Below are 24,853 nucleotides of genomic sequence, written 5' to 3'. Positions count from 1 at the left end.
ACTGTAATCAGCACCGTTTATGTAGTGCACAGAATTCAGCCCATCAGAGCAGTCGCACACACACACAGTGGAGAAATATTAAAAAGGTACCAACGTGTATCTCTGAACTTTGCATGCAACATTTTGCCACCCTGACAACTGCAGTTGCTAGATTTTATTATTTTTTTTTTTAAAGCCAGTATATAGATTTAGTTTTTAAAATGTTTAGACGCAGACGCCGCATTAGCTGCCCGCCCGAGTCGCTTCCCGAGGCTCAGATGGATCAGAGCCCAAGTTTTCTGTGAATGTCCGTCTGGTGCTCGGTGATCTTTTCTAATGTTAATTTGTTGAAGTCGAGTTGCTTTTTAAATCGATTGCTAATCTAGGACGACTTCTTTCACACGTCTTCACTTGTGCCAGTCAACTTTGTCACTTGTCCTACTACACTTGCTGGACAAAACGGGCCCCAGCCTACCGTTACTCGAGTAGGTTTCCCCTCCTTTGTAAGTCGCTTTGCCAATCCCATGAATGTACTGCCGTTGTTCAAAGTGCGCGTTTTGGCAGACGGCCTGAAGACTTTGAGTGGAACAAAATGAGCGAAGCGTCCCACGTCCACACGCTGCACTGGAGCGAGTGGGCCAGTGATCTGATCCCAAACAGGTGCCGTCATCACCACCCACCCCCCCCCACCGGTGACGCACTTTATTCCGCTTGGAGGCCCAGCAGAAAGGTCAAGAAAAACAAGCCGACCACCCCTCCACTTGACCTGGGACATTACAGAATGGGATTCCCATATAAAGCTGGTGACGATGACAGGTCGGTGACATAGCCGTGGCCGGCGTCCTATGCACGCTGCTTGGGATTCCAGCTTTACGACTCGCCTCACTGTCGGCATGTGGTGATCGCTGAAGGGTAAAAAACACCCATGCCAGGCAGACTTCACCTTCTGCGGCTGCACTTCTCCTGGTCACACATCCAGAAGACCCCTTTTTGGTTTACCATAAGGGTGCCATTTCCTTGACAAAAGGACAGAGAGGGCCAATAAGCTCAACATCTCGCTTTACCAGACGTGAAGACGAGTCACACGTGGGGATCTTGGACCAGAACATCAGGAGGTGCTGGCCAACAACCCGCAGAGTTCAATCACAGGACCACAGTAGCCATTTCATAATAACGTACCCATAGGATTGTATTTTTAGAGGGTACACCGTCACCCCCAACCCGCTCTCCTCACCCCCAGCTATCACAGGTCAGTCTCTAGTGGGACACATGGTGGCACTCATCTCCTCGCACTGGTGGTGCACAATTAGCCAAATGGTTCAGGAAGAAGCCCCTGCTGCCCACCTCGGTGGTCATGAACTTTGTTCACATCGGGCAACCTTCCTCCACATGGGGTGACCGCATCAACATTTTGGACTTTTGCCTCCACGCCTTGGTGCCCACTGGATGGCAGAAGCACCTTCACCCTCCTCTTCCTGAAGGTGTTCTTTTAAAAAGTCATGGGTTCAAGTTAACTGGCAACTCTGAGGACCCCCATACCTGCAGCTTGACAAAGCAAACCATGAAATAATGAAAATGGCCAAACAAACAGAGTCCAGTTCTGAACCCGATTAAGAAAATCCTTGGCGACAAAAGTTATGGCTAAGAAACCCACGACCACCACGGAGGGCTGCAAATCGAACCACAGCAGCAGTGGGAGAAGCGAGCAACGGCCACTCTTTTAGGGGATGGGGGTCCCCACACTTCCTTCTAATTACTGTGTGGCCTGCAGGGGGCATTCCTGCCACCCAAATTTTATTTTCTCCATGGGAAGCGCCCCACAGTTTCTCACCTGCACAACACACACACCTCTCTTTCTTCTCTCTTCTCTCTCGTTCTCTCCATCCACCTCCATTCCTCCTGGTAAGCTTTGTCATCCCCTCCCTGCTGGCTCCTTTTATAGGACCCCATGGGCATCTGCCAAGGATCTTCTTCCAGGGGAATGTTTATGGTCACCCATGGAATCCAAGAGGGCTGTGCCAATTCCCCCCCTCCCATGGCGCCCATTCCTTATGCCATCCAGCCTTTTTAATGTCAAATTACGAGTGTCAGCATTTCAATGACATTTACAAGGAAGAGATCCTCCTCATTGCCTGGTTATTCCTGCCAGGTTAGGTGCATTGGCGATCCTAAATTGTCCCTAGAGTGTGTGTGCCCTGTGGTGGGCTGGCTCCCTGCCCAGGGTTTGTTCCTGCCTGTGTTGGCTAGGATTGGCTCCAGCAGACCCCCATGACCCTGTGTTTTTGCGTGTCACTGAGAGAAATAAAGGATTTGATCTTCTACAACCCAGCTAGAGTTCTGACTCCCACCAATTGATTGGCACAGATACCCCTGATCTCATCTTGTGATGTGCGTAAAGCCCACCTGTCCACAGAATCCATTCCAACCTCTGCACCACCATGAGCTGTCAAAGGACATCAGGGACAAGGCTGGAATGGGCTACAAGACCACCAGCAAGAAGCTTGGTGAGAAGGTGACGACTGTTGGTGCGATTATTCAGAAATGGAAGAAATATAACATGACCATCAGTTGCCCTCCATGCATGACGTTGCCTCATGGGGTAAGGATGACCACGAGAAAGGTGAGGGATCAGCCCAGAACTACATACTTGTTAATGATCTGAAGGCAGCTGGGACCACCACAGTCACCAACACCACCACTGGTAACACACTATGCCATACCGTCCCCTGGTACCGTACAGGTCTATCTTAAAGTTTGCCAGTGAACATCTGAATGTATCAGAGAAGGTTGGGGAGAAAATGCTGTGGTCAGAAGAAACTAAAAATCGAGTTCTTTGGCATCAACTCGACCCGCCGAGTTTGGAGGAAGAGAAATGCCAATTTTGTCCCAAAGACCACCACACCATCCCCACAGTCGAGCACCGAGGTGGACGTGTTCTGCTAAGGATACGAGAGGAGTTCACCGCAGCGAGGGGCCAATGGACAGGGGCCACGTACTGCAAAATCTTGGACGAGAACCTCAGCCAGAACACTGAAGATGGGGTGTGGAGGGGTCTTCCAACATGACAATGACCCCCAAAAAATATGCCACCAAGGCAACAAATGGAGTGGCTAAAGAAGAAGAACATTAAAAGGTCACAGAGGAGCCCAGCCAGACTGCAGACCTCAGTGCTATAGAAGATCTGTGGAGGGAGCTGAAACGTCGAGTTGCTAAGCTCCTGTGGACAGGTGGGCTTAATACGCATCACGAGGGCGGATCAGGGGTATCTGGGATTGGCACACAACCAGTCTGTGAGAGCCAGGATTCAGGCTGAGTTGTAGGGGATCAAATCCTTAAAAATAAAACAAAAAATAAATAAATAAAATACATTAAATACTGTCAGGCATAAAACATTCTGGCTTTCAACGACATGCAAATCAAATTTATAACCAGGGGCGGACTGGCCATTAGGGCATTTGGGCAATGCCCAGTGGGCTGCAGACTTTGATCTGGTCATGGGCCGGCTGTTTCATGAAATAAATTTAATGTACTGGTTACTGTTGGACATTAAAATTAAAATTTTCTAAACTGCTGAACATTATCTGTCCGGTACTGCGATTTCTATAGTCCTATATAAAAAATACCGTATTACGGCATCAAGTTGTTTTAGTTGTCAGTACACGACGTTGCAGCGAAATATTTGGTCAAAACCACCTTTTGCAGATTTCTGTTTCGATACAGCGCTACATTTGTGTTAGCATACACTCACCTAACAGATTATTAGGAACGCCTGTTCAGTTTCTCATTAATGCAATTATCTAATCAACCAATCACATGGCAGTTGCTTCAATGCATTTAGTGGTGTGGTCCTGGTCAAGACAATCTCCTGAACTCCAAACTGAATGTCAGAATGGCAAAGAAAGGTGATTTCAGCAATTTGGAGCGTGGCATGGTTGTTGGTGCCAGACGGGCCGGTCTGAGTATTTCACAATCTGCTCAGTTACTGGGATTTTCACGCACAACCATTTCTAGGGTTTACAAAGAATGGTGTGAAAAGGGAAAAACATCCAGTATGCGGCAGTCCTGTGGGCGAAAATGCCTTGTTGATGCTAGAGGTCAGAGGAGAATGAATGGGCCGACTGATTCAAGCTGATAGAAGAGCAACTTTGACTGAAATAACCACTCGTTACAACCGAGGTATGCAGCAAAGCATTTGTGAAGCCACAACACGCACAACCTTGAGGCGGATGGGCTACAACAGCAGAAGACCCCACCGGGTACCACTCATCTCCACTACAAATAGGAAAAAGAGGCTACAATTTGCACGAGCTCACCAAAATTGGACAGTTGAAGACTGGAAAAATGTCGCCTGGTCTGATGAGTCTCGATTTCTGTTGAGACATTCAAATGGTAGAGTAAACAGAATGAGAACATGGACCCATCATGCCTCGTTACCACTGTGCAGGCTGGTGGTGGTGGTGTAATGGTGTGGGGGATGTTTTCTTGGCACACTTTAGGCCCCTTAGTGCCAATTGGGCATCGGCTACCTGAGCATTGTTTCTGACCATGTCCATCCCTTCATGACCACCATGTACCCATCCTCTGATGGCTACTTCCAGCAGGATAATGCACCATGTCACAAAGCTCGAATCATTTCAAATTGGTTTCTTGAACATGACAATGAGTTCACTGTACTAAAATGGCCCCCACAGTCACCAGATCTCAACCCAATAGAGCATCTTTGGGATGTGGTGGAACGGGAGCTTCGTGCCCTGGATGTGCATCCCACAAATCTCCATCAACTGCAAGATGCTATCCTATCAATATGGGCCAACATTTGTAAAGAATGCTTTCAGCACCTTGTTGAGTCAATGCCACGTAGAATTAAGGCAGTTCTGAAGGCGAAAGGGGGTCAAACACCGTAGTAGTATGGTGGTCCTAATAATCCTTTAGGCGAGTGTACATTATTTAAATTCTTCAATATTAATAATTAGTTTAGATTATGTGTTATGCATTTTATTATTCTCTGGTCGTCGGCGTGAGTGATAATTAGTGGTTTTCAGCTGCGATTAAATAAAGTTATAAAGCACAGGATAGGAATTTTTCACGTTAGGACGGAACATTTCTAGTTTATCGTCATGATAAATCGTGTGAAGTTTTCATTATAACCTCGGTTATCTTTTATTCAATTGTAATGGAGCAGCTACTAGGGTACTGGCACTTGACTGAAGTGTACGCCGTGTTACTAAATTTCTATTTTTCATTCAATTTTATTTCTAAGCATGTGGTCAAGTTGTGGCTGAACAGCAGCGTACAGATAACAGTTTAGATACGAGTTCATATCAAGTAGCGACCCGAGTACTCATCACAAATTTGAAGAAGCTTATAATGAAGAAGAACTGGCTGAGCGGCTCACTCGTTGAAGGAGGTCCGGGCTGATTTTGAGACCCCCAGTCCGCTCCTGTTAACTTTTCTGTAATGCGTTTTTTTTTTTTTTTCTGGATTTTTGGATGAAATTCCGTCTTGCTCCATTAGAATGAAACTACCATCAACACATCCGAGCTGTCCGTTTCTTTAGAAGTCCGCAGACTTACAGATTCAGCAGGGGATCACATGCAGTACTCATTGCCCTCACTGAGCGAGTGTGAAGCCCCGCCGTACTTTCGAGTGAGCAGCAACTGGCAAACGAAATCCACTTCAATAACGGCAGACGATTTTGCCGGCATATATTGCACACTAGTATATTATTGTACATTTATTGTTTGAATAGTTGGAGATTTAATTAAATTGATATTAAAATGGTTAAAAATTCCGTCGTTTTCATGTGTGTGCGATGGTTTGTAGTTTTACTATGAGGGTCCTCCCTGTGTGGAGTTTGCATGTTCTCCCCGTGTCTGCGTGGGTTTCCTTCCACAGTCCAAAGACATGCAGGTTTGGTGCATTGGAGATCCTAAATTGTCCCTGGTGTGTGTGGTGCCCGCTAGTGGACTGGCAGCCCCACTTATGGCTGCTCTATGCCAGTGCCAAGTACTGCTTAGACAGAGCCCACCTGGTCTGTGACGGCCAGGATTTTTTTGGTTGTTATTTTTATATTTTATATTCTGTGGTGGGCTGGCGCCCTGCCCAGGGTTTGTTTCCTGCCTTGTGCCCTGTGTTGGCTGGGATTGACTCCAGTAGTTATGATAAAGCAGGTTGGATATATGGACGGATGGTTTGTACTTTGATTTTTAAGGTTTGGGTCGGAGACGCTGAAAGTCAATGACCGCCCTGTGTGTGACAAACCCTCCAGCTACGCCACTGGTTGGAATCTTTTCTGGGTTCCACAATTCTTTATTTTTTATTCAGTTTATTTTTTGTTGAAGTGTATTTTGCCAATCCTGCTAGTCGAACAGCGAACGTCCCTTCCAATTCTGGGCAGTGACGAGATTTCCAAAAAAAGCAAGTGCTCCCTAAATGGATCCCCACGCAACCCCAATTAGCGTGAATGTTAAACGAAGCCCCTTTGAATCAAGCGGCACTTTGCGGCCCCCTCGAGGTTCTCAGACCGCCGAACAAAAGCGCGACGTCAATCCGCGCAGAACAAAAGCAAAGCGGCGTTCCTTCACCCGGCCGCGCGTTCCCTCAACTAAAGAGAGCGGCAGACGAGCTCATCGCAAAGCGGACTCTGGGCGGCTTCTTCGCTCCAGTCCGCCACGTGAATCTCCTCCAGCATGGCGTGGACCACTCGGGTTACGTAACCTTTGTGGAGCGGCCGAGAAAAGCGCTCGGATGAATGGAGGCAGACAGCCGCGCTTGTAACGGGAGCTGGCGCTTCTTCAGAGGGGGATCTGTGGGCTCGAGCCCAGGGAATTTAGAGGCCGGCCAGTTCACAGGATTTCCATTCTGAGAATCACCATAATAAAGCCAGTGGAATGTTTTAGAAACAAAAGCCCCGAAAAGCATCGCGAGTCCCCCAGAATGGCGAGGATTTGTATGAAGACGAGGAGCCGAGAAGTGGTTTACAGTGTGTGCCGTTTTTTTTTTTTTTTTTTGAGGTAGCCCCCCGGATGCATTCAAAAAAAAAAAAAAATTACCTAGTGCTTTAATCCCAAGATTCCCCAAAAACAAATTTGCGGTCCTCCTTTACCATCTCGTCAAGTTCACATTTTACAGCACTTGCTTGTTCTGGATATCCTTCTGCTGTGAAACACTCGGACCTGTCATGGTTTGCACGTCTTAAACAACTCTCATCATCCACTGATCACTTCTTTATTATCTATTATTTAAAATTTATTAGATTACAGATTTACTATATGTAAGTAGATTACAAATACCATACATTGCATCAATGTTCATATTGCTAACTACACGTCAGTATTGCTGCTACTTTGTCTTGCGTTTTAATTTGAATTTATTATTTGCCCGTCATGTTACACTGTGGACCCTGAGCTTCGCACTTTCGTCTCTCTGTCAACTCGCATGTGGTTGAGATGACAAAGTTCAGTTTGCCTTTAAACTTTGAAGAAACACAAAGAGACCCAAGCCTAGACCCCCGAGCCCCCCGAACAGCCCGCTCGCTCTCTGTAGCTCTGGTGTGACGCTCAAACACTCGTCACGTCAATCCGCGCTGCCTGCACATTACAGAATCCCAAAGGAAGTGTGGGGGCCTCGCGGCAGGACAGACTGGACGCGTTTATTTATAGCGCCGTCACACATTCTCTTGGGCTGCAGCCTTCTGCTAAAATCCATTTAGATTCACTTAACCCCCTCAATACCCAAAGCAAAAATGGGACCCAAGACTCCCCCAAAATGAAAAGTCACTCTCCAATCATTGTCACCGTCACCATCTGTCAGGTGTGTCCCCTTCTACTGAACATCTTGGTGATGAACAGAGTCCACCAGGGGTCAACGTGATAAACCTCAGTACCAGCTGCACCCTAGTGGGTCATACACTGGATGGTTTCTTCCTGCTGTGTGTGGCCAGAACAGACAACAACCTCCCCACAACGCTGAACTGCGTGGCATGGGTTTGCCACAAGTGAAGTTTTGCACTTGGGGTCAAACAAGGAGCAAGCGGTAGGATCAGATAGTGATGGACATTACAATTCACCTTATGGATTCTGTTCTTCACCCTGATAAACACAGTAAGGTCAGGGAGCACGCACCCACCACGAGACAAAATAGCTTCTGATCCTGGTTGGCAACCCCAAAAGCGCCACCAGGCAAACACATAGTGCAGCACCACCTCTACCAGACCACCTACCAAATCTGATGGAGCCAGGAGTTGTGGGCCTCCCCTTGGCCTGGTCCAGCCACTCAGGTCCTCACCCCAGGTAATCGCGCCACGTGGCCGTAGTGGGGTAACGGACACTCCCTCACAATGGAGGTCATGTGCCTCATTCAGGACACAAAGTCAAACCAGTGGGACACAAGGACCAGGCCCACACCTAGGAAATTCTGGGCCCCAGGCAGCCAACAGAGTTAGGGGCCCCTTTCGTGTTTCAAATGTGCGCGTATATTTTAAAACGCCACTTATTTTCAAAAAAAAGGGCGGGCCCTTATCTAGCTCGGGTCCCTGACAAGTGTCATGGTTGTTGTCACCCCAGGTGCGGGCCTGCAAGGACCCTCTGAAGGAGTCCAGTCTTCGTCTCAGGTCACTGGATAGCGGCCATGTCTCACAAACAGGAAGCACCAGGACTCTACAAACTTGGACCTTCGTCCTTTGCTGAGATATCGGAGTGCCAGATGTCCCTTTCCAGTGACATGACCGACCCCCCCCCAATGTTCTCCCAGTTTGTCTACCGACTTCATAGGAAGAGTCACATGAATGTCACTACCGAGGGCAGTAAACCTCTCAAGGAGGTCAACACACCGCTGATGGCCTTGCCCAGGAGGTCATTAAAGGCCTGCATGTTGAGTTTTATCAGGACCCTCGCCAGCCCAGACACTCAGACTCCTCACTCAGTCTCTAGAGACCCCCCTGATCACAGCCTCCATTGAGCATCATCAGCAAAGTCAAAATCAGGGGATCTTTCTTGACCAACAGATGTCGCCCCCAGCCACTGGATCTCACGACCCTGCCAGCATTGAACAGAGTAGGAGCAGAACAGACCACTGACGGACCCCAGAATCAACTGGGAAAACGCAGAGGGTCTGCCTCCACTCTCTGCACAGCACTCATGGTACCAGTGGACAGGCCGGCCATGATATTCAGCAAATTCAGGGGGATACTGCAAAGTCTCAGGATGTCCCACTGGGTACCTCGATCAATGGAGTCAAACACTTTTTGGAAATGGAGAATGGCTGTAAAACCCTGGGCGGGACACAGCCAACTGGAAGAGCAGCCTGAAGAATCACCGATACAGAGATGCCCAGCATCCTCGCCAGAGGCTCGGCTTTAAACAGCTGTTCAAAATTGCCAGGCCAGTGGGTCACAACAGCAGCGTCACCGTAAGGACCGTTCCATCAGCCGCCCTGACGGCGACTCGGAGGTTCAGATGTTCATTACGTTTTGATTCCTCTATAAGCAGGACGTGGGTCACTGGACCAATGAAGAATCTGTGAGCCGGTGACATCATCTAGTGCCTCAGAGCCCCCAGTCATCCCTCTCAGTTCGCGGTGTAAACCGGAGTTGCCATCAGCAGTAACTCAACGATACCCAGGGTGCCCTGCAAGATGAAACACCTCCTACTGGGAACACCAGCAACACAACCCTCAGGGTCTTGTCATGGAGGGTCTCCCATGTCACATTAGGATCAGCAATCGCACCCCAGTCTGTAATTTCCTCACACAAACTGCTTACAGACTGGTCTTGGGGTCTGGCCAGTCCAGCCTCGTTCCTCTAGTAGGTGGCAGCCTACCGGTTCTCAGCTGGACCTTCAGAGTACCAATATCAAGTCTGTGGTCAGAATTCACAAACTGGGCACTTCTGTAGACCCTCCAGTGTCTGCCCACGAGGATGCGATTGTTCTCCTTCATTGCACCACCAGCACTGGAGCAGCAAGTCCAACGATGCTGCTCAGGGCACGGGGACCAGAATCTAGCGATCAAAGTCAAGGAACATGGAGCCACTTTCACTATGGTCACCAGCCCCCTAGAAACAGAGACAATCCTTCATAACCAGCCCTGTCAGTGCTAGCAATCGCACTGAAGTCACCCATGAGCGGTGGAGTGTCACCTCGTGGGCACCCATCATGCACACAGCAGATAAAAAGGTCTCCCTCACCAAAACACCACCCACCAGGGTTGGAGCAGATCCAGAGAGCGTCGTAATCAGAGTCTCAAAACGCGCTCATTAAAAAAAGGAGTGACAGACACCATCAGAAGGAGCCAATCTGTCACAGCAATAGCAAGTATGACGGCCATCAGAGCGGCCACACCAATAAAAGGTGAACCCACCTACAGAGATCTGGCCAGGCCCAGGTATGTGCATTTAGAGAGAACGGGCTGCCACTAAAATAAGGGGTTTATGAGGCTCATCCTAACACACATGAAGACGATCATCATGCCCGACAGACAAGACGTTCCACACACCCACCTGGATGGGCCGCCTCAACATGGGACCTGAATGCTGCCGTGCAGCGGACAACACCTCAGCTCCACATCACTTCTGATCCCCAACCTCGGACGATTTTGACTCTTCCAAGGATGATGCGCCCCCCCGACCCCCTTATAATGTGAGGAGCCTTCCTATGGGTGGCTGCAGCAGAGCAACTCCAGTGGAGTCCCGTCTGTCGTCTCGGGGCCGTGTAAAGTTTAACTAGGCTGGAGTGCCAATCCTCCAACCACCAAGTTTTTCCCCTGCAAGTTGGTGAGCCGAAGGAAGTTTAACATCATAACCAGAAAGCATAAAAATGAACATCATCATCATCATAGGGGGAAACAAAGACACCCAGTGGAGTGCAACGAACGGTCAGTAAGCGCATCACAGGCTGGGTGGGCCAGAGAGTCAAGCGGCCACACACTGGGCGGAGCCAGAATTGATTAGAATCAGGGGGTGGGGTTAAGAGGGGTATACACCAGGGGTCAGTGCTGGGGCTGCTGCCATTCTTAATATCTGCTTTAATAAGAGGAAGTGTCTGTGTGTCTTTACATCTGTGCCATCATCTGACTAGTATGTCTTTCCGACAGACGGTGCATCAAACATTAGCGCTGCTTTAACAAACCTCGTGCCAAATGGTACACACCTGAGACCTATGCATTTAGCTTATCATTCCAACACATGGCACATCACAAATGTAATGTATTTAATTGCACCCAAGAAATGTTAAGACGGGGGGTTAAGGCTGCAGATGATACCAGGCTGGGGGCATTAACATAAATTGAAAACATGTTGAATCATCAGAGAGGGACTTGGATTGGCAGACAGGCTTGGGCAGATTTGTGGCCGATGTCAGTAAATGTAGGAAGTGAAAAATGTGAGGTCTGAATATCGAGAAGGATTTAGGAGTCGTGGTGGACTCGTCCCCATCAACTGACAGACCATATGCAGAAGCCATTAAAAGGTGGCTAACAGAATGCTAGAGAGAGGCACCTCTTGCTCGGACCTCCATGGTGACCGCACTCACCCCCACATGTAGATTGGCACATGACACTCTATGGTGCCCCCACCCTCCATCGAACACAACAACATTGGGCTCAAAACACCAAGGGGGGTCTCTACTCTGCCCATTAAAGTACCTCAGCGCTTCATCAAGAGAAACCCCCACGGCCCCTCTAATACACATCAGTGCACCCTTAACTTTCATAAACAGCACCTACCTGCCCAAACCATAAAGTGGTGGTGCCCATAGCAGCCCCCTTATTTCACCCAACATACTCACTAGCTCTGCCACCAGACATCGTAAACCTCACTTCATGCAGAATTTCACACGAACCGGTTTTGAATAAAATAGACGGACAGCACCTTGTGCCAAGGAGGAATTTGGGCACAGACGTCATGAAGCAAGAGCACCACCCGCATGACACAATGCAGCGACTTTACACAAAATCTTAGGTTGGGTTAGGAGGCGGGGGACACAATTGGATCAGCTTAAATGAAGTGTGGCAAATTAGGAAAAGCATTAAATGAGCCCATTACATGAACATAAAAGTATCATTGAAACCAATACTGTCGGACCAGAACCTTAAATTTAACTTGCCTATATTTTTAATAAGATTTTTTTATATTAACTGTATTTACTGTATATCAAAAAGTCAATTGATGTATACGGCTGCAACTAACAGTCAAAATGACATTCACACGGCACCAGCACAGTTAAAAAAAAAAAAAAGACTTGTATCTAGAGATGGGAAAACGATCACCACCAGAGGTCGCTGTTCATACCTGGGCGGAGGTTTCAAAGCTTCGAATCTTTTTCGGCACAAACACAAAAATGTGTAATTATTATTAACAGCAGTAACGGCGCACTGCACGTTACACTTGACTTGAGCGCTCCTAGTTTTCCTCCTCTTCCTCGTTACGTTTATCATTCGTTTCCTCAGAGGTTGATGCACTTGTTCCTTCCTGAGCAGCTCTTTTCTCCACTCTAGCGGCCTGCTTCTCTTCTTTTGTCAGCGTCTTTTCGCGTTAAAACTGATTAAGTCAATGTTTCGGTTGCATTTGTATAGTAAATTTTCCTTAATCTTTCAGTTAAGTCCTCAATCTGCCTCAAGAATGATTTAAGATATGAAGAGGTGGGGGGAAATTGACGGTGAAGGTGGTAGGGATGAGAATGGCGCCCGTACGCATGCGCCACACAGTCGAGAGTGGATTCTAAAATGAAATAAAGAGGATTGACCTCCACGATTATTCATCACCCCAAAAGCGGACAGTAGACGTCACGTAGTAGATGTGTACTAAATTTCACGTCAATCGGTCAAACGGATTAGAGCTACAGGCGATTTAAAAACCTGGACAGAAAAAACGAACAGCCACGGTAGCGTATTATATATAAAGATTGGGACAGACACACACACACACATCTCAAATAAGAAACCCCTCAAACAGACGTCAGATCTTCTGGCTTGGACACCGGAGAGCTGCTGCCTGCCATCACTGCCAGGCTCGTAGGGGGCAGTAAGATGGTCAGGTCTGTCCATTTGGGGACTTTAACCTTCGAACAGAGCAGGTCCAGCTGGTCGAGTCGTCCCGTCAGAAGTTTTTATTCAGAAAGACTTGAAGTCTGAGCGAGTCACCGTAGAATGTACTCCTAAAAATCAAAAAGGTGCCAGAGCAAGCGATACCATAGGGGAGCGATCTGTGGTCCCCATCCAAATGAAAGTTCCTGAAAGAACCTTTACTTCATTCAGATCTGTAACTGGCTCCCTGCTGCGAATAAATTCAAATAGATTGGGGACACATTTGTGAAACAATGGCTCAGGATTTGGAAAAGGACTCTTACCGCATACACGCAGAACTCCGGCTACACTCGGGATTACTTGATCTGTTGGTGTCTGGCTATGTAGCCTACCACACATTAAAACAGATTTCCTTATTACAGACATACGAGGGACGAAAAAAAAAAAAAAAGTTTCTGCACTTTTATATATTCGTTGTAAACTGTGCAGGCAGAAGGGAGGAGTAGGAATTGGCAATTAAAAAGTTGGGAAAATTGCAACGCAAATGCAGGCGACTATGAAGAAAAGTGATGTCATTTGTTTTTGAAAGTCTTAATAGAGTTTAAAAAAAAAAAATAAAAAGTGCGGACACTTTTTGAACGACCTTCGTATTACAGAATTTTGCAAAGCACAAAGCCCATCGCAGAATGACGTGATGCTTTGTAAAGTGATAGCTCAGCGTGGAACCGCACAGCCCAGTAAAAGCAGCAAAAGTGCCATTAAAGAACCAGGAGTGTTAAGAGTGTGTGTATGGTGGGGTGGGGGGGTAGCATTTCAGATGTACGGTGGGCAGTTTGCCAGTATATTAAAAACACAAATTTAAAAGGTCCACAGCTACACAACACCTACAGCATGCAGGACAAATAAAGTTACTAAAAAGTCTTAAAACTTTCTTGCCAGTTTTACAAAGCTGCGGAGATCCATTGGATCACAACACATCAAATTTCATGAATGTCCCCTTGGGATTAATAAATTATCTATCAAAAACAGTAGATCTTTATGCAAATATATACAGGAGAAAACACCAAAAATGGGCGTCTTTTAACATAAAAGTACATTAGCCGACTACTCACTTAAAACCGAACGATCCAGTTTGACAGGTGAAGTCTCTCACTCAGGGTCAGACTTGGACGCACCCACACCGACCTTCCCAATGCCCGCTTTGTGAACGGCCCTGTCATTCTCTTATCTTGATCACCACCTTGTTAATTTCGCACTTAAAATTTTAAATAAGTCACTTGGACATCATGGTGTACAAAATTAAAATTTAAAAAAAGGGACAACTTCGTCTTTTGCCAAGCGCGTCATTGGTTTTCTCGAGTAGTGGACGGCGGACGCCTCCGCATTCAAAGGGGTCGCTTTGGAATCAAAAGAAAAAAGGATCAAGAATCGACCATAAATAATATAAAATAACGGGTTCTGTAAACAATAATGAATAGATAATAATACATTTGCGAAATACTAAAAATCTCCCGATTGTAAGCGGCCACTTGCTCCGTACACGTTCTGGTTTTCTTGATCTGCCTCACCCTGCCAGGTAGCCTTCCAGACACTGAAGATTTGTTTTGTCCGCATAACCTCTGCGAAGCTCAAAGAGCCAACTCAATATGCAAAGACTCATCCGTGGAATGAAATTAAATGGTTGTCGAGTTATCGCATAGCCAAAGTAAAGTGCCATAAAGGAAGCAGGATTGTTAAAAGTATAGAACCATTTTAAAAAGCGCCCTTCATTGTCTCATAACACGGATTTGAAAATCAGTCACGCAAGGGGCAGGATTACGGAACTGGCTGGTTATTTATACGCGTCACAAATGTCCTCGTTTTCCCACTTTGTTTTCCTTGTTTTCTTCCCGGACAGGACGCCCTCATTCACGCCGGTTCACTTTACAGCATCGCCGTAGGTGGATACGAGACCCCCCACCAAAATAAACGGCGACAGTGAATCCTCCATGTAAGCCTGTCTTTGACTTCCTATACAATCAACATCGCCCACTAGTTCTCAATTCTTTTATGTTGGAAGTTTCGCAGAATTTGCGGAAACCCACAGCAATTGTTTTAGTACTCGGGAAGCAGAAATAGAAAAACCGCAATAAAGCGCGTCGGGCGTCAATGACCGCGTTTTAAAAGAGGGGACTTTCGCTCTTTGCACGCACGGCAAATCCGCGCAATTCCAGTGGATTTACTGGGCAAACTTAGCAGGCGCTTTGGCGACCTCTCGGCACTCAAGATTTAAATAGAGGCGGGTGGGGGATCAAACCAAAGCTTTACCAGTCCCACGGCACCTTTCCTTCAGGAACGGAGCGGTTTACTGAGATTTACGAACCGACGCATAAAGTTCATTGACAAATCAACTGTTTAGTCAGTTCCGAGAAACGAAAAAAAAAAAACGACACGCATCTAAGTAGCTAAACAAACACGAATTTAACAACAAAGACACACATCACTATTGAAACATTGGGTATAAAGGACGAAGCCGCTTCGGATAATAACCAACTCTTATATATATATAAAAAAAACTCTCACCTTCTTTAAAGCTAACTGTGAAGACGAATCAATCGAAAAACAAAAACACACAAATGAACTTACCAAACTTCAACTAACAGCTTCTTCGAAATCGACTGCCAAAACAACTCGACTTCCCGGCAGGTGAAACCGAACTGAGAGCTGCTGCGGAACCCCAGGCAACACTTCTTATTTAGCGCGGCGTGACGTAGACACACGCTTGACATGCCCCGCCCCTCTCCTCCCCACATCTCCGGGTGAATCAAACAAGGGGTTGTATCACGCAGCCTTTCTTTTCTTTTCTTTTCTTCAGTGTCCCAAATAGTCAACTCGATATTTTAGATTTTCTACAGACTGACCGTTTGTCTATGGACTTTTGTTCAAGTTCAGGTTCAAGCTTATTGTCATGTGCGACCAGTGCAATGCAGTTCTGAAATGTCTCTTTAGAACAGTCATCATTCACAACTGGCGTGTACAATTTCTTAACAGTGAAAACTTCCACTATTGACATCAGCACTGTTTATTTAAACTTGGTGTTTATTTTTTTTTTCCATTGATGCATTCCTTTCCTGACTATGCTCCAGGCAAGCATGGACACTGAATGACATAATTCACACTAAAGCACCCGGAGAAAAACTCACAGGAACACAGAAAGAGCATTCAAACTCCACACAGACAACAGCCAGGCAGGAATCTAAGCCCAGACCGCTGGATCTGTGTGGCAGCAGCAGCAGCAGCAGCAGCGCACTCACTAGTTAATAGGATTTTTGTCTCATCGTTATCAATTTTAAAATTAGAGCCCAGAGAGAGACAAAAATACAGGCGACAAGAAACATGGCATGTCTCAAACGATGCCAAGCAATACCTCTTCTCTGCCAAAAGGGCACAGTACACATAAGCCGGGGTGGGCTTTATTCAGGCTTATCGGATTACAGAACGGCAAAGAGGGCTCTTGTTTTCAAAGTCCAGGGCAGACGTAGAGAGGGACAACGAGTAGGGGGCGCCCTCTAGTGGCTGTTCAGTTCGAACACGACACGCTAAGATTTGTGTTTCTCGTACCTGGCGCGTTCCACTTAAAAGTTTTCTGCGTTTTCAAAGGTTTCCTGTGCCCTAATCGTGTCAAGTGACCTTCCTGCCTGCCTGTCTGTCTATTATATTGTGCTTTCGGTATTTTGTTGATAGTGCCCTTCATGTCTATTTGGAGTGCCCTCCCTCCCTGTCCATCTATCTATTATATAGTACCTTTCACATTATCTATCTATCTATCTATCTATCTATCTATCTATCTATCTATCTATCTAAATGTTTGATCACATAAAGGACCGACGTATAGAAATGTGTAACTATATATAGTGCCTTTTCCAGACATGGTCTGAAGAGGAGTTACAAGTGAAATGCAATAATTTCCAAGTGTTTTTTTTAGCAATAGTTCGGCCAGTAGTGTGGCACATATATGATAAAATACCGGAGTGACTGATGCATAGAAATCTATAACTATATATAATGCCTTTCAATATAGAACTCTACTCCCAAATACAGCCGGTGTAGTTTGAGACGTCACGTGACTTTCTGCGCTCAGCCCGAAGCCAGTAGTGCGAGGGTGAACCAGTGACGTCGCAACGGTTTGCGGTTTCACCCACAAGGGGGCACACTCTGTTACTTCATTACATCTGTGTGTGTGTGTTTGTCCATCCTGCAATGAACTGGCACCTTGTCCAGGTTTGTTCCTGCCTTGCACTCTATGTTAGCTGGGATAGGCTCCAGCACCCCTCAACCCTGGTCTGGATTAAGCAGGACATGACATCCCCCATCCCCACCCCCAAAGCAGGTATAGTATAATTACCTCAGTATTTCTATATTTAGGGTATTGGCAGGTCATGTGACTTGTTCACGTCAAATAGGAAATTAATAATGAGAGATGAACCGGTGACATCACACGTAACACCTCAGCCACTAGGGGGCCACACTGCATTAACTTTTACATTCTAAGAAATCGCAAGATGCTGTCCCAGGGAATTCGTGGAGCACAAGGGCACATGACAATATGAACCAATCATATTGAAGAAGGGCCTTTACACAATACACATTGCCCTAAGGGGTCTGAAAAGAGAAGCGCAGTGATTCCCATACTTTGATCGTGCAAAGAGGATCACACAGTGAGTCACCTGAAGAAATCAGTAACTTTATATAGTGTCTTTCCATAAGAAACATTTCCTTAATGGGATGTACAAGTGATGTGCAGTGATTTCCAGATTTCTCTCTGTCAGGTGGAATGTCTTACTTGCATTCACACAATGAGAGTCAATGAAGGGACTGACCTGGAGAAATCCTTTTCTGTCTCCATATTTCTATATTTACAGCCTTGGAAGGTCATGTGACTTGTTTGGGGCCAACAGGAATTCGATAATGTGGGTGAATCAGTGATGTCACACATAACACCTCAGCCACTAGGGGGCCACACTGTGTTAAATGGCAGACACTATCCAGGTGAGTCCATGGAGCACCAGGGCATGTGGCATCAAGTCATTTGATAATTCACTATTTTTGTCTAACAAGCACATTTCCGTAACACACATTGCCCTTAGGGGGACTGAAAAGTGAAATGGCAGCTGCCATATTGTTTTAGAGGCAAAGCGGCATGAAGAGCCAATGAAGAGGCTGGCCTGAAGAACTGGTGACTTTATATAGATGTGAGTGGGATTTACAAGTGAGATCAGGTGATTTCCATATTTGTCACGCTGTAGTCAGGGTTGTCTTAACAGCATCATAGCCCCCCAGCTCCCGGGCAGAGGAGTGTGCTGGGACCCCTGTTTTTATAGCAAAACAGAATTACAGTATATATAGGCATCAGAAATATCATGGGCCCCTACACTCCTGGGGTACCCCAGCCAGGGCCCATTGAGCCCATACATTAAGACGGCCCTGGGCCTGGTGTGCCGTCAGGTGACGGAACTGGCTGGGAGAACGGGTGACTTTATATAGTGCCTTTCTGTGGTGAATGCAACCTCTGCAAGCTTCACAGGTCCAATACAACTCCCTCTGTATTTCTAAATTTTGATCCCTAGAGACCTCTCACTTCAGCCACTAGGGGGCCACACTTTGTTTCTTACACATCCTGGGTTACCGGGGGCATTTGGGGTGGGGGATTGTTTACACCACGTACACATGGCATCACTTCAAAACATAATTTGGACCAATCATGTCAAAGCAGTGCACTTCATTCAACTTGCTTAGTTTTTATATAGCGCCTTTGCACTGTCACACACGTCCACATTAGAGGCAGCTAAAGGGGCTGAATGAGAGTAATTCCATGCCAGACCTGGGGGTGGCAGAGTGCATTAACTCTTTCTCTCACTTCTCTGCAGACCAGTTGCAGGAAATCCCACATGGCCCCAACAATGTCACTTCCGGTTACGACAGTAATGATGTCACTTTGAGTCCCGGGTCCAATGGTGCTGCTTCTGGTTCCGGTACCACTGATGACATACTTCCTCTGCTCTCCTTTAAAGCTGCCATGTTTGTGCTATCGAGTCAGTTCTGTTGTGGACTCCGGTCTGTACAATTATTAATATCCATTTTGCAGCCAGGAACAATATATGGGTGGCTGCCCTCAAACCCTTTTGTGGCTCTTTTTGTCTTGTATGTGACAGGACTTGTTTATGTAGTTGCTCTGTTTATATATAGCGCCTTTGCACTCATTTGGCTCAGAGCACTAAACATTATGTAACATTAGTGTGGCTACTGGAAAATGGCTAAAAATCCATGAAAAAAAAAAGTGCCATGTGAGGTCACCATTGGTGTCAAACCACTTCTCTACTCTGTTAAGTCAGCCAGGTGTGTGTGACGAGAGGTCTGTGGCAAAGTGTAGTTTTCAAATAAATAAACAAGACCCTGGTACAGGCATCGCCCTGGGGTTGATTGGGGTGCCTGGCTCCTCGCTCTCTCACTCGCTCGCTCGCTCGCGTGTAAATGCAAGCGGACCAATCAGGTGCCTCGTTCACACCTCGGAGAAGGCAGAAGTGTATCACACCTGCACCAATCAGGCCATACAGAAGGAGCCTGGTGGGCTAGACTCGGGGGCTAAGGGGCTAGAAAGAGAGTGATGGCGAGCCGTGAGAGCAGGAGGACGAGCCAGTGAGTTAAGTGGGTGGGAGGCAGCGTGGGCGTTAGCCCCTCAGAGGAGCGAAGGATTGGCGCTCTACGGGTGGATTGTCCCCCGCCGGTTATTTTTAATGGAGCGATCGCGATGGGGTCCTCCCCAATGTAAGCTGGAGGAGCGAGAACGCAGACAGGAGGACAACTGACCCCGAGTGGCTTGGCCGATGCTGATTGAGGCTGCCAAGACAGGGGGCGGTAGTGAGGACCGCGGCCGAAGGAGTTATGGGTGAGCTGGGAAGACAGAGAGGACAGAGTTGTGCTGGGCTCGTCTGAGATCAGAGAAGGAACAACAAGGGCCTGGCGACTCTGTTTGATTTGCTTTTGATTTGAACTCACAGACTGTCGCTGTTTTTAATGTCGTTATGGATTGATTGATTGATTGAGTGACTCTTTCAATCGCTGCACTGTTTGCACTTTCATTTGTTGGATGTTTAATAAAAGCACTGACACTTAGGCACCAACCCCTGGCTGAGTGCACGTGTCTTCATTTGCCCGGCTCATCTAGTCACACACAACTTTCGATGGTTCAAGAGGCGTGGTGCCAACCCGGACCGTCAACGTGTAATTTATCTTAACTGCTAATCTGTCTCTTGTATGAAATGTAAGGTGCTTGAGCCCCTCCATCTTTTCTAAACTTGATGTCAGGTTCAGGTTTTCCCTTCTCTAACAAATATGGTGCCTTTACATTGAACCCCTGACACTTGTGCTGACCGTCAGTGCTGTGTAAAACGTTAGAATATCTGTGAAGAGAACGGGATATTCCGCTCATCAAGCACATTCATCCTGTTCTCCTAGATTGTCCAAAATGACACCCAGTTGAGATTGGAGGGTCCCTAAAATTCCTGCTCTCTGCCACCCCGCTTGGTCTCTCTGGTTCTTTGTCTGCGGGGTGGAGATTTCACTGACCTACCTTGGGCTGGCGGGCTGCAGGATGACCGTTCCTTCTTCCTCTTCATCTTCCACATCATCAGGCCACTCAGGAGGAGGGATTCCTTTTGGGTCGCACACGAATGAGGAGAAAGGGTCGTCGGCTGGTGACTGGGGGCCAAGTTGCTGCTCATCATCTTCTGCCAGGACCTCCTGCAGGCCTGCAGACACAAAGACCAATCTGTGAATGGGCAAATCATCTAGAGCAGGAGTTCTTAACCCTTTTTTTTGGAGACATGGACCCCTTTAAGAATCTGATGAGAGCTATGGACCCCCTTCCCCAGAAATATTCACATAAACACAACTTTGCATGCAATGAATATAATGGACTTTATTTATTGACTGCTATTTTTCTCGCGTGATATTTCTCACGCTCATGAGCATGTAACTCAAGCATTAACCCAGCCACAGGGGATGCACAAACCAGTGTGTTTCTTCTCGCCAGTCCAAAGACCGGAAAAATGGGTAGGGTTACGTCAGAAAGGGCATCCAGTTGTAATATACGGACAACAATACAAATTTCCACACCGGATTGGTAGAGCACCGGGTTAACAACAACCACCACCAGTACTGTTAGCCAACAGGGTGCTGGCGAAAATTGGGCTACTGGAGAAGGTAAAGGAGAAGAAGAAGAAGATGTGTCTGGAGGCAGGAGGAAAGGAGGAAGGTAAAGAGTGGAACTGAGGGTAGGAACTTTGAATGTGGGCAGTATGACTGGAAAGGGGAGAGAGTTAGGAGATATGATGGAGAGAAGGAAGGTTGATATATTGTGTGTGAAGAGGGGAGTAAGGCCAGGGGGATCAGAGGTGGGTTCAGATTGTTATCATGGTGTGGATGGGAGGAGAAATGGAGTAGGAGTTATTCTGAAGGAACAGCATGTCAAGAGTGTTTGGAGGTGAAGAGAGTGTCAGGCAGAGTGATGATGATGAAGCTGGACATTGGAGGTGTGATGATGAATGTTGGTAGCGCATATGCACCGCAAGTTGGGTGTGCGATGGGTGAGAAAGAAGATTTCTGGAGTGAGATGGATGAAGAGATGGACAGAAAGTGGTGATTGGAGCGGATTTCAATGGACATGTTGGTGAAGGGAACAGTGGAGATGAGGAGGTGATGGGTAGGTATGGTGTCAAGGAGAGGAATGAAGAAGGTCAGAGGATAGTGGATTATGTGGAAATTATGGACATGGCTGTGGTGAATATGTATTTTAAGAAGAGGGAGGAACACAGGGTGACATACAAGAGTGGAGGAAGATGCACACAGGTAGATGACATCCTATGCAGAAGAGTCCATCTGAAGGAGATTGAAGACTGCAAAGTGGTGGCAGGGGAAAGTGTAGTTAGACAGCATAGGATGGTGGTCTGTAGGATGACGTTGGAGATCAAGAAGAGGAAGAGAGTGAGGGCAGAGCCAAGGATCAAATGGTGGAAGTTGAAAAAGGAAGACTGCAAGGTTGAGTTTAGGGAGGAGGTGAGACAGGCACTGGGTGGCAGTGAAGAGTCACCAGACAGCTGGGAAACTACAGCAGATGTAGTAAGGGTGACAGCAAGAAGGGTGCTTGGTGTGACATCTGGAAAGAGGAAGGAGGAAAAAGAAAACCTGGTGGTGCAATGGAGAAGTACAGGAGAGTATACAGAGGAAGAGGATGACGAAGAAGAAGTGGGATAGTCAGGGAGATGCAGAAAGTAGACAAGAGAACAAGGAGATAAGGCGCAAGGTGAAGAGAGAGGTGATGAAGGATAAAGAAAAGGCATATGATGAGTTGTATGAGAGGTTGGACACTAAGGAGGGGGAAAAGGACCGGTGGGCTACAGAGAGGGGCCGAGCTGGGAAAAGATGAGCAGCAGGTTAGGGTGATGAAGGATAAAGATGGAAACAAACTCACAAGTGAGGTGAGTGTGATAAGCAGATGGAAAGAGTACTGTGAGTGGCTGAAGAATGAAGAGAATGAGAGAGAGAAGAGGTTGGATGATGTGGAGATAGTGAATCAGGAAGTGCAACGGATTAGCAAGGAGGAAGTAAGGACAGCGATGAAGAGGATGAAGAATGGAAAGGCCGATGGTCCAGATGACATACCTGTGGAAGCATGGAGGTGTTTAGAAGAGATGGCAGTGGAGTTTTTAACCCGATTGTTTAATGGAATCTTGGAAAGTGAGAGGATGCCTGAGGAGTGGAGAAGAAGTGGACTGGTGGGCCGATATTTAAGGATAAGGGGGATGTGCAGGACTGCAGTAACTACAGGGGGATAAAATTGATGAGCCACAGCATGAAGTTATGGGAAAGAGTAGTGGAAGCTCAGTTAAGAAGTGAGATGATGATTAGTGAGCAGCAGGATGGTGTCATGCCAGGAAAGAGCACCACAGATGAGATGTTTGCTCTGAGGATGTTGATGAAGAAGTTTAGAGAGAAAGCCAGAAGGAGTCGCATTGTGTGTTTGTGGACCTGGAAAAAGCAAATGACAGGGTGACTGAGAGGAGATATGGTATTGTATGAGGAAGTCGGGAGTGGCAGAGAAGTACGTAAGAGTTGTGACTGTGGTGAGGTCTGCAGTTGGAGTGACGGAGGTGGGATTACATCAGTGATCGGCTCTGAGCCCTTTCTTATTTGCAATGGTGATGGAAAGGATGACAGACAAGATTAGACAGGAGTCCCTGTGGACTGTGATGTTTGCTGATGACATTGTGATCTGTAGTGAGAGTAGGGAGCAGGCTGAGGAGACCCTGGAGAGGTGGAGATATGAGAGGAGAGGAATGATGGTCAGTAGGACCACCAAGACAGAATACATGTGTGTGAATGAGAGGGAGATCAGTGGAATGGTGAGGATGAGGGGAGTAGAGTTGGCGAAGGTGGACAAGTTTAAATCAGCAGTACAGAGTAATGGGGAGTGTGGAAGAGAAGTGAAGAAGAGGGTACAGGCAGGGTGGAGTGGATGGAGAAGAGTGACAGGAGTGATTTGTAACAGACCAGCTATGTTATATGGGCTGGAGACGGTGGCACAGGCAGGGCCGGATTTAGATGAAAAGAGGCCCTAGGCTATTCCACTTATGAGGCCCTTTCACCTCCCATTTTTAAGTTTTTTCAAATTGCTAACAATTTGAATGTAGGCCCCTCTTGATCTTGAGGCCCTAGGCTGAAGCCTAGTTAGCCTATAGGAAAATCCGGCCCTGGGCACAGGAGACAGAGCTGGAGGTGGCAGAGTTAAAGATGCTAAGATTTGCATTGGATGTGATGAGGATGGACAGGATTAGAAATTAAGGACATTAGAGGGTCAGCTCAAGTTGAACGGTTGGGAGACAAAGTCAGAGAGGCGAGTGCGATGGTTTGGACATGTGAAGAGGAGAGATGAGGGGTATATTGGAAGAAGGATGTTAAGGATAGAGCTGCCAGGGAAGAGGAGAAGAGGAAGGCCTAAGAGAAGGTTTATGGATGTGATGGGAGAGGACATGAGGGTGGTGGGCGTGACAGAGCGAGATGACGAGGACAGGAAGAGATGGAACAAGATGATCTGCTGTGGCAACCCCTGATGGGAGCAGCCGAAAGAAGAAAAAGATGTAACTCAATCATTAGGCTTAGGTGAGATAAATACTTGAGATAAAAATAATACATGAGAAATATAATGGCGAGAGACGTAATGTGCGAGAAAAATCAACAGTACCGGGCTGTAAAGTGAATAGAAATGTTCATTTTTATCTGACCCTCACGGACCCCCTGAAACCCATCCACGGACTCCCGAGGGGATCCACGGACCTCAGGTTAAGAACCCCTGATCTAGAGTGTGACATGAAGGCTCCCGGGTGGCTGTCTGGGCCCCATGTTTTCCACTGAAGTCTTGGCCATGGATGGAAGGCTGAATGAGCAACAGCTCAGTGGATCAGTGGATCAGTGCAATGGCCTCACGTGTCACATGACTTCTCACTGCCACTCACAGGAGAATTTGGATTTGCTGCCTGACATGTGACCTGCATACATGGAGAATCCATCCATAAGTGTGTTTATTGCAGTCGCTGTGTTATCGATCTGAGGTCACAGCGAGTCAAACCCAAACGCCCAGAAGGGGGCACCACACTCACTCTTCACTTCACTGTCACTCTCAGTGGTCTTGAGCTGACACAGCAAAAGACTGAAGTGCCACCTAAACAAATTCATGGACATTCCCACCATTAACATATGAGACCCTGGTCAGAGTAGCGACCAATGAATGAGTGTGGCAGTGGGGGGTTGGTTGGGTGGTCTT

At 47.1% G+C, this 24,853-nt stretch overlaps 1 protein-coding gene across 4 annotated transcripts in view; it reads right to left on the bottom strand.

Moving 5' to 3' along the window:
- myot (myotilin) overlaps window positions 1-24,853 on the bottom strand; it is a 120,195-nt gene that overhangs the window by 25,584 nt on the left and 69,758 nt on the right. For 3 of the 4 annotated variants that reach the window (XM_039776238.1, XM_039776239.1, XM_039776241.1), the window contains exon 8: window positions 20,606-20,783. In XM_039776238.1, the coding sequence (XP_039632172.1) occupies window positions 20,606-20,783 (178 nt within the window). Of the gene's footprint in view, window positions 1-15,621; window positions 15,804-20,605; window positions 20,784-24,853 lie in introns of those variants that run through there. The other variant, XM_039776242.1, reaches the window with a different exon arrangement.

The sequence above is a fragment of the Polypterus senegalus genome, chromosome 13 (genome assembly GCF_016835505.1).
Source record: "Polypterus senegalus isolate Bchr_013 chromosome 13, ASM1683550v1, whole genome shotgun sequence".
NCBI lineage: Eukaryota > Metazoa > Chordata > Cladistia > Polypteriformes > Polypteridae > Polypterus > Polypterus senegalus.
Note: the sequence above shows the minus strand (reverse complement) of the source record. Positions and strands in the feature narration are given on the sequence as shown.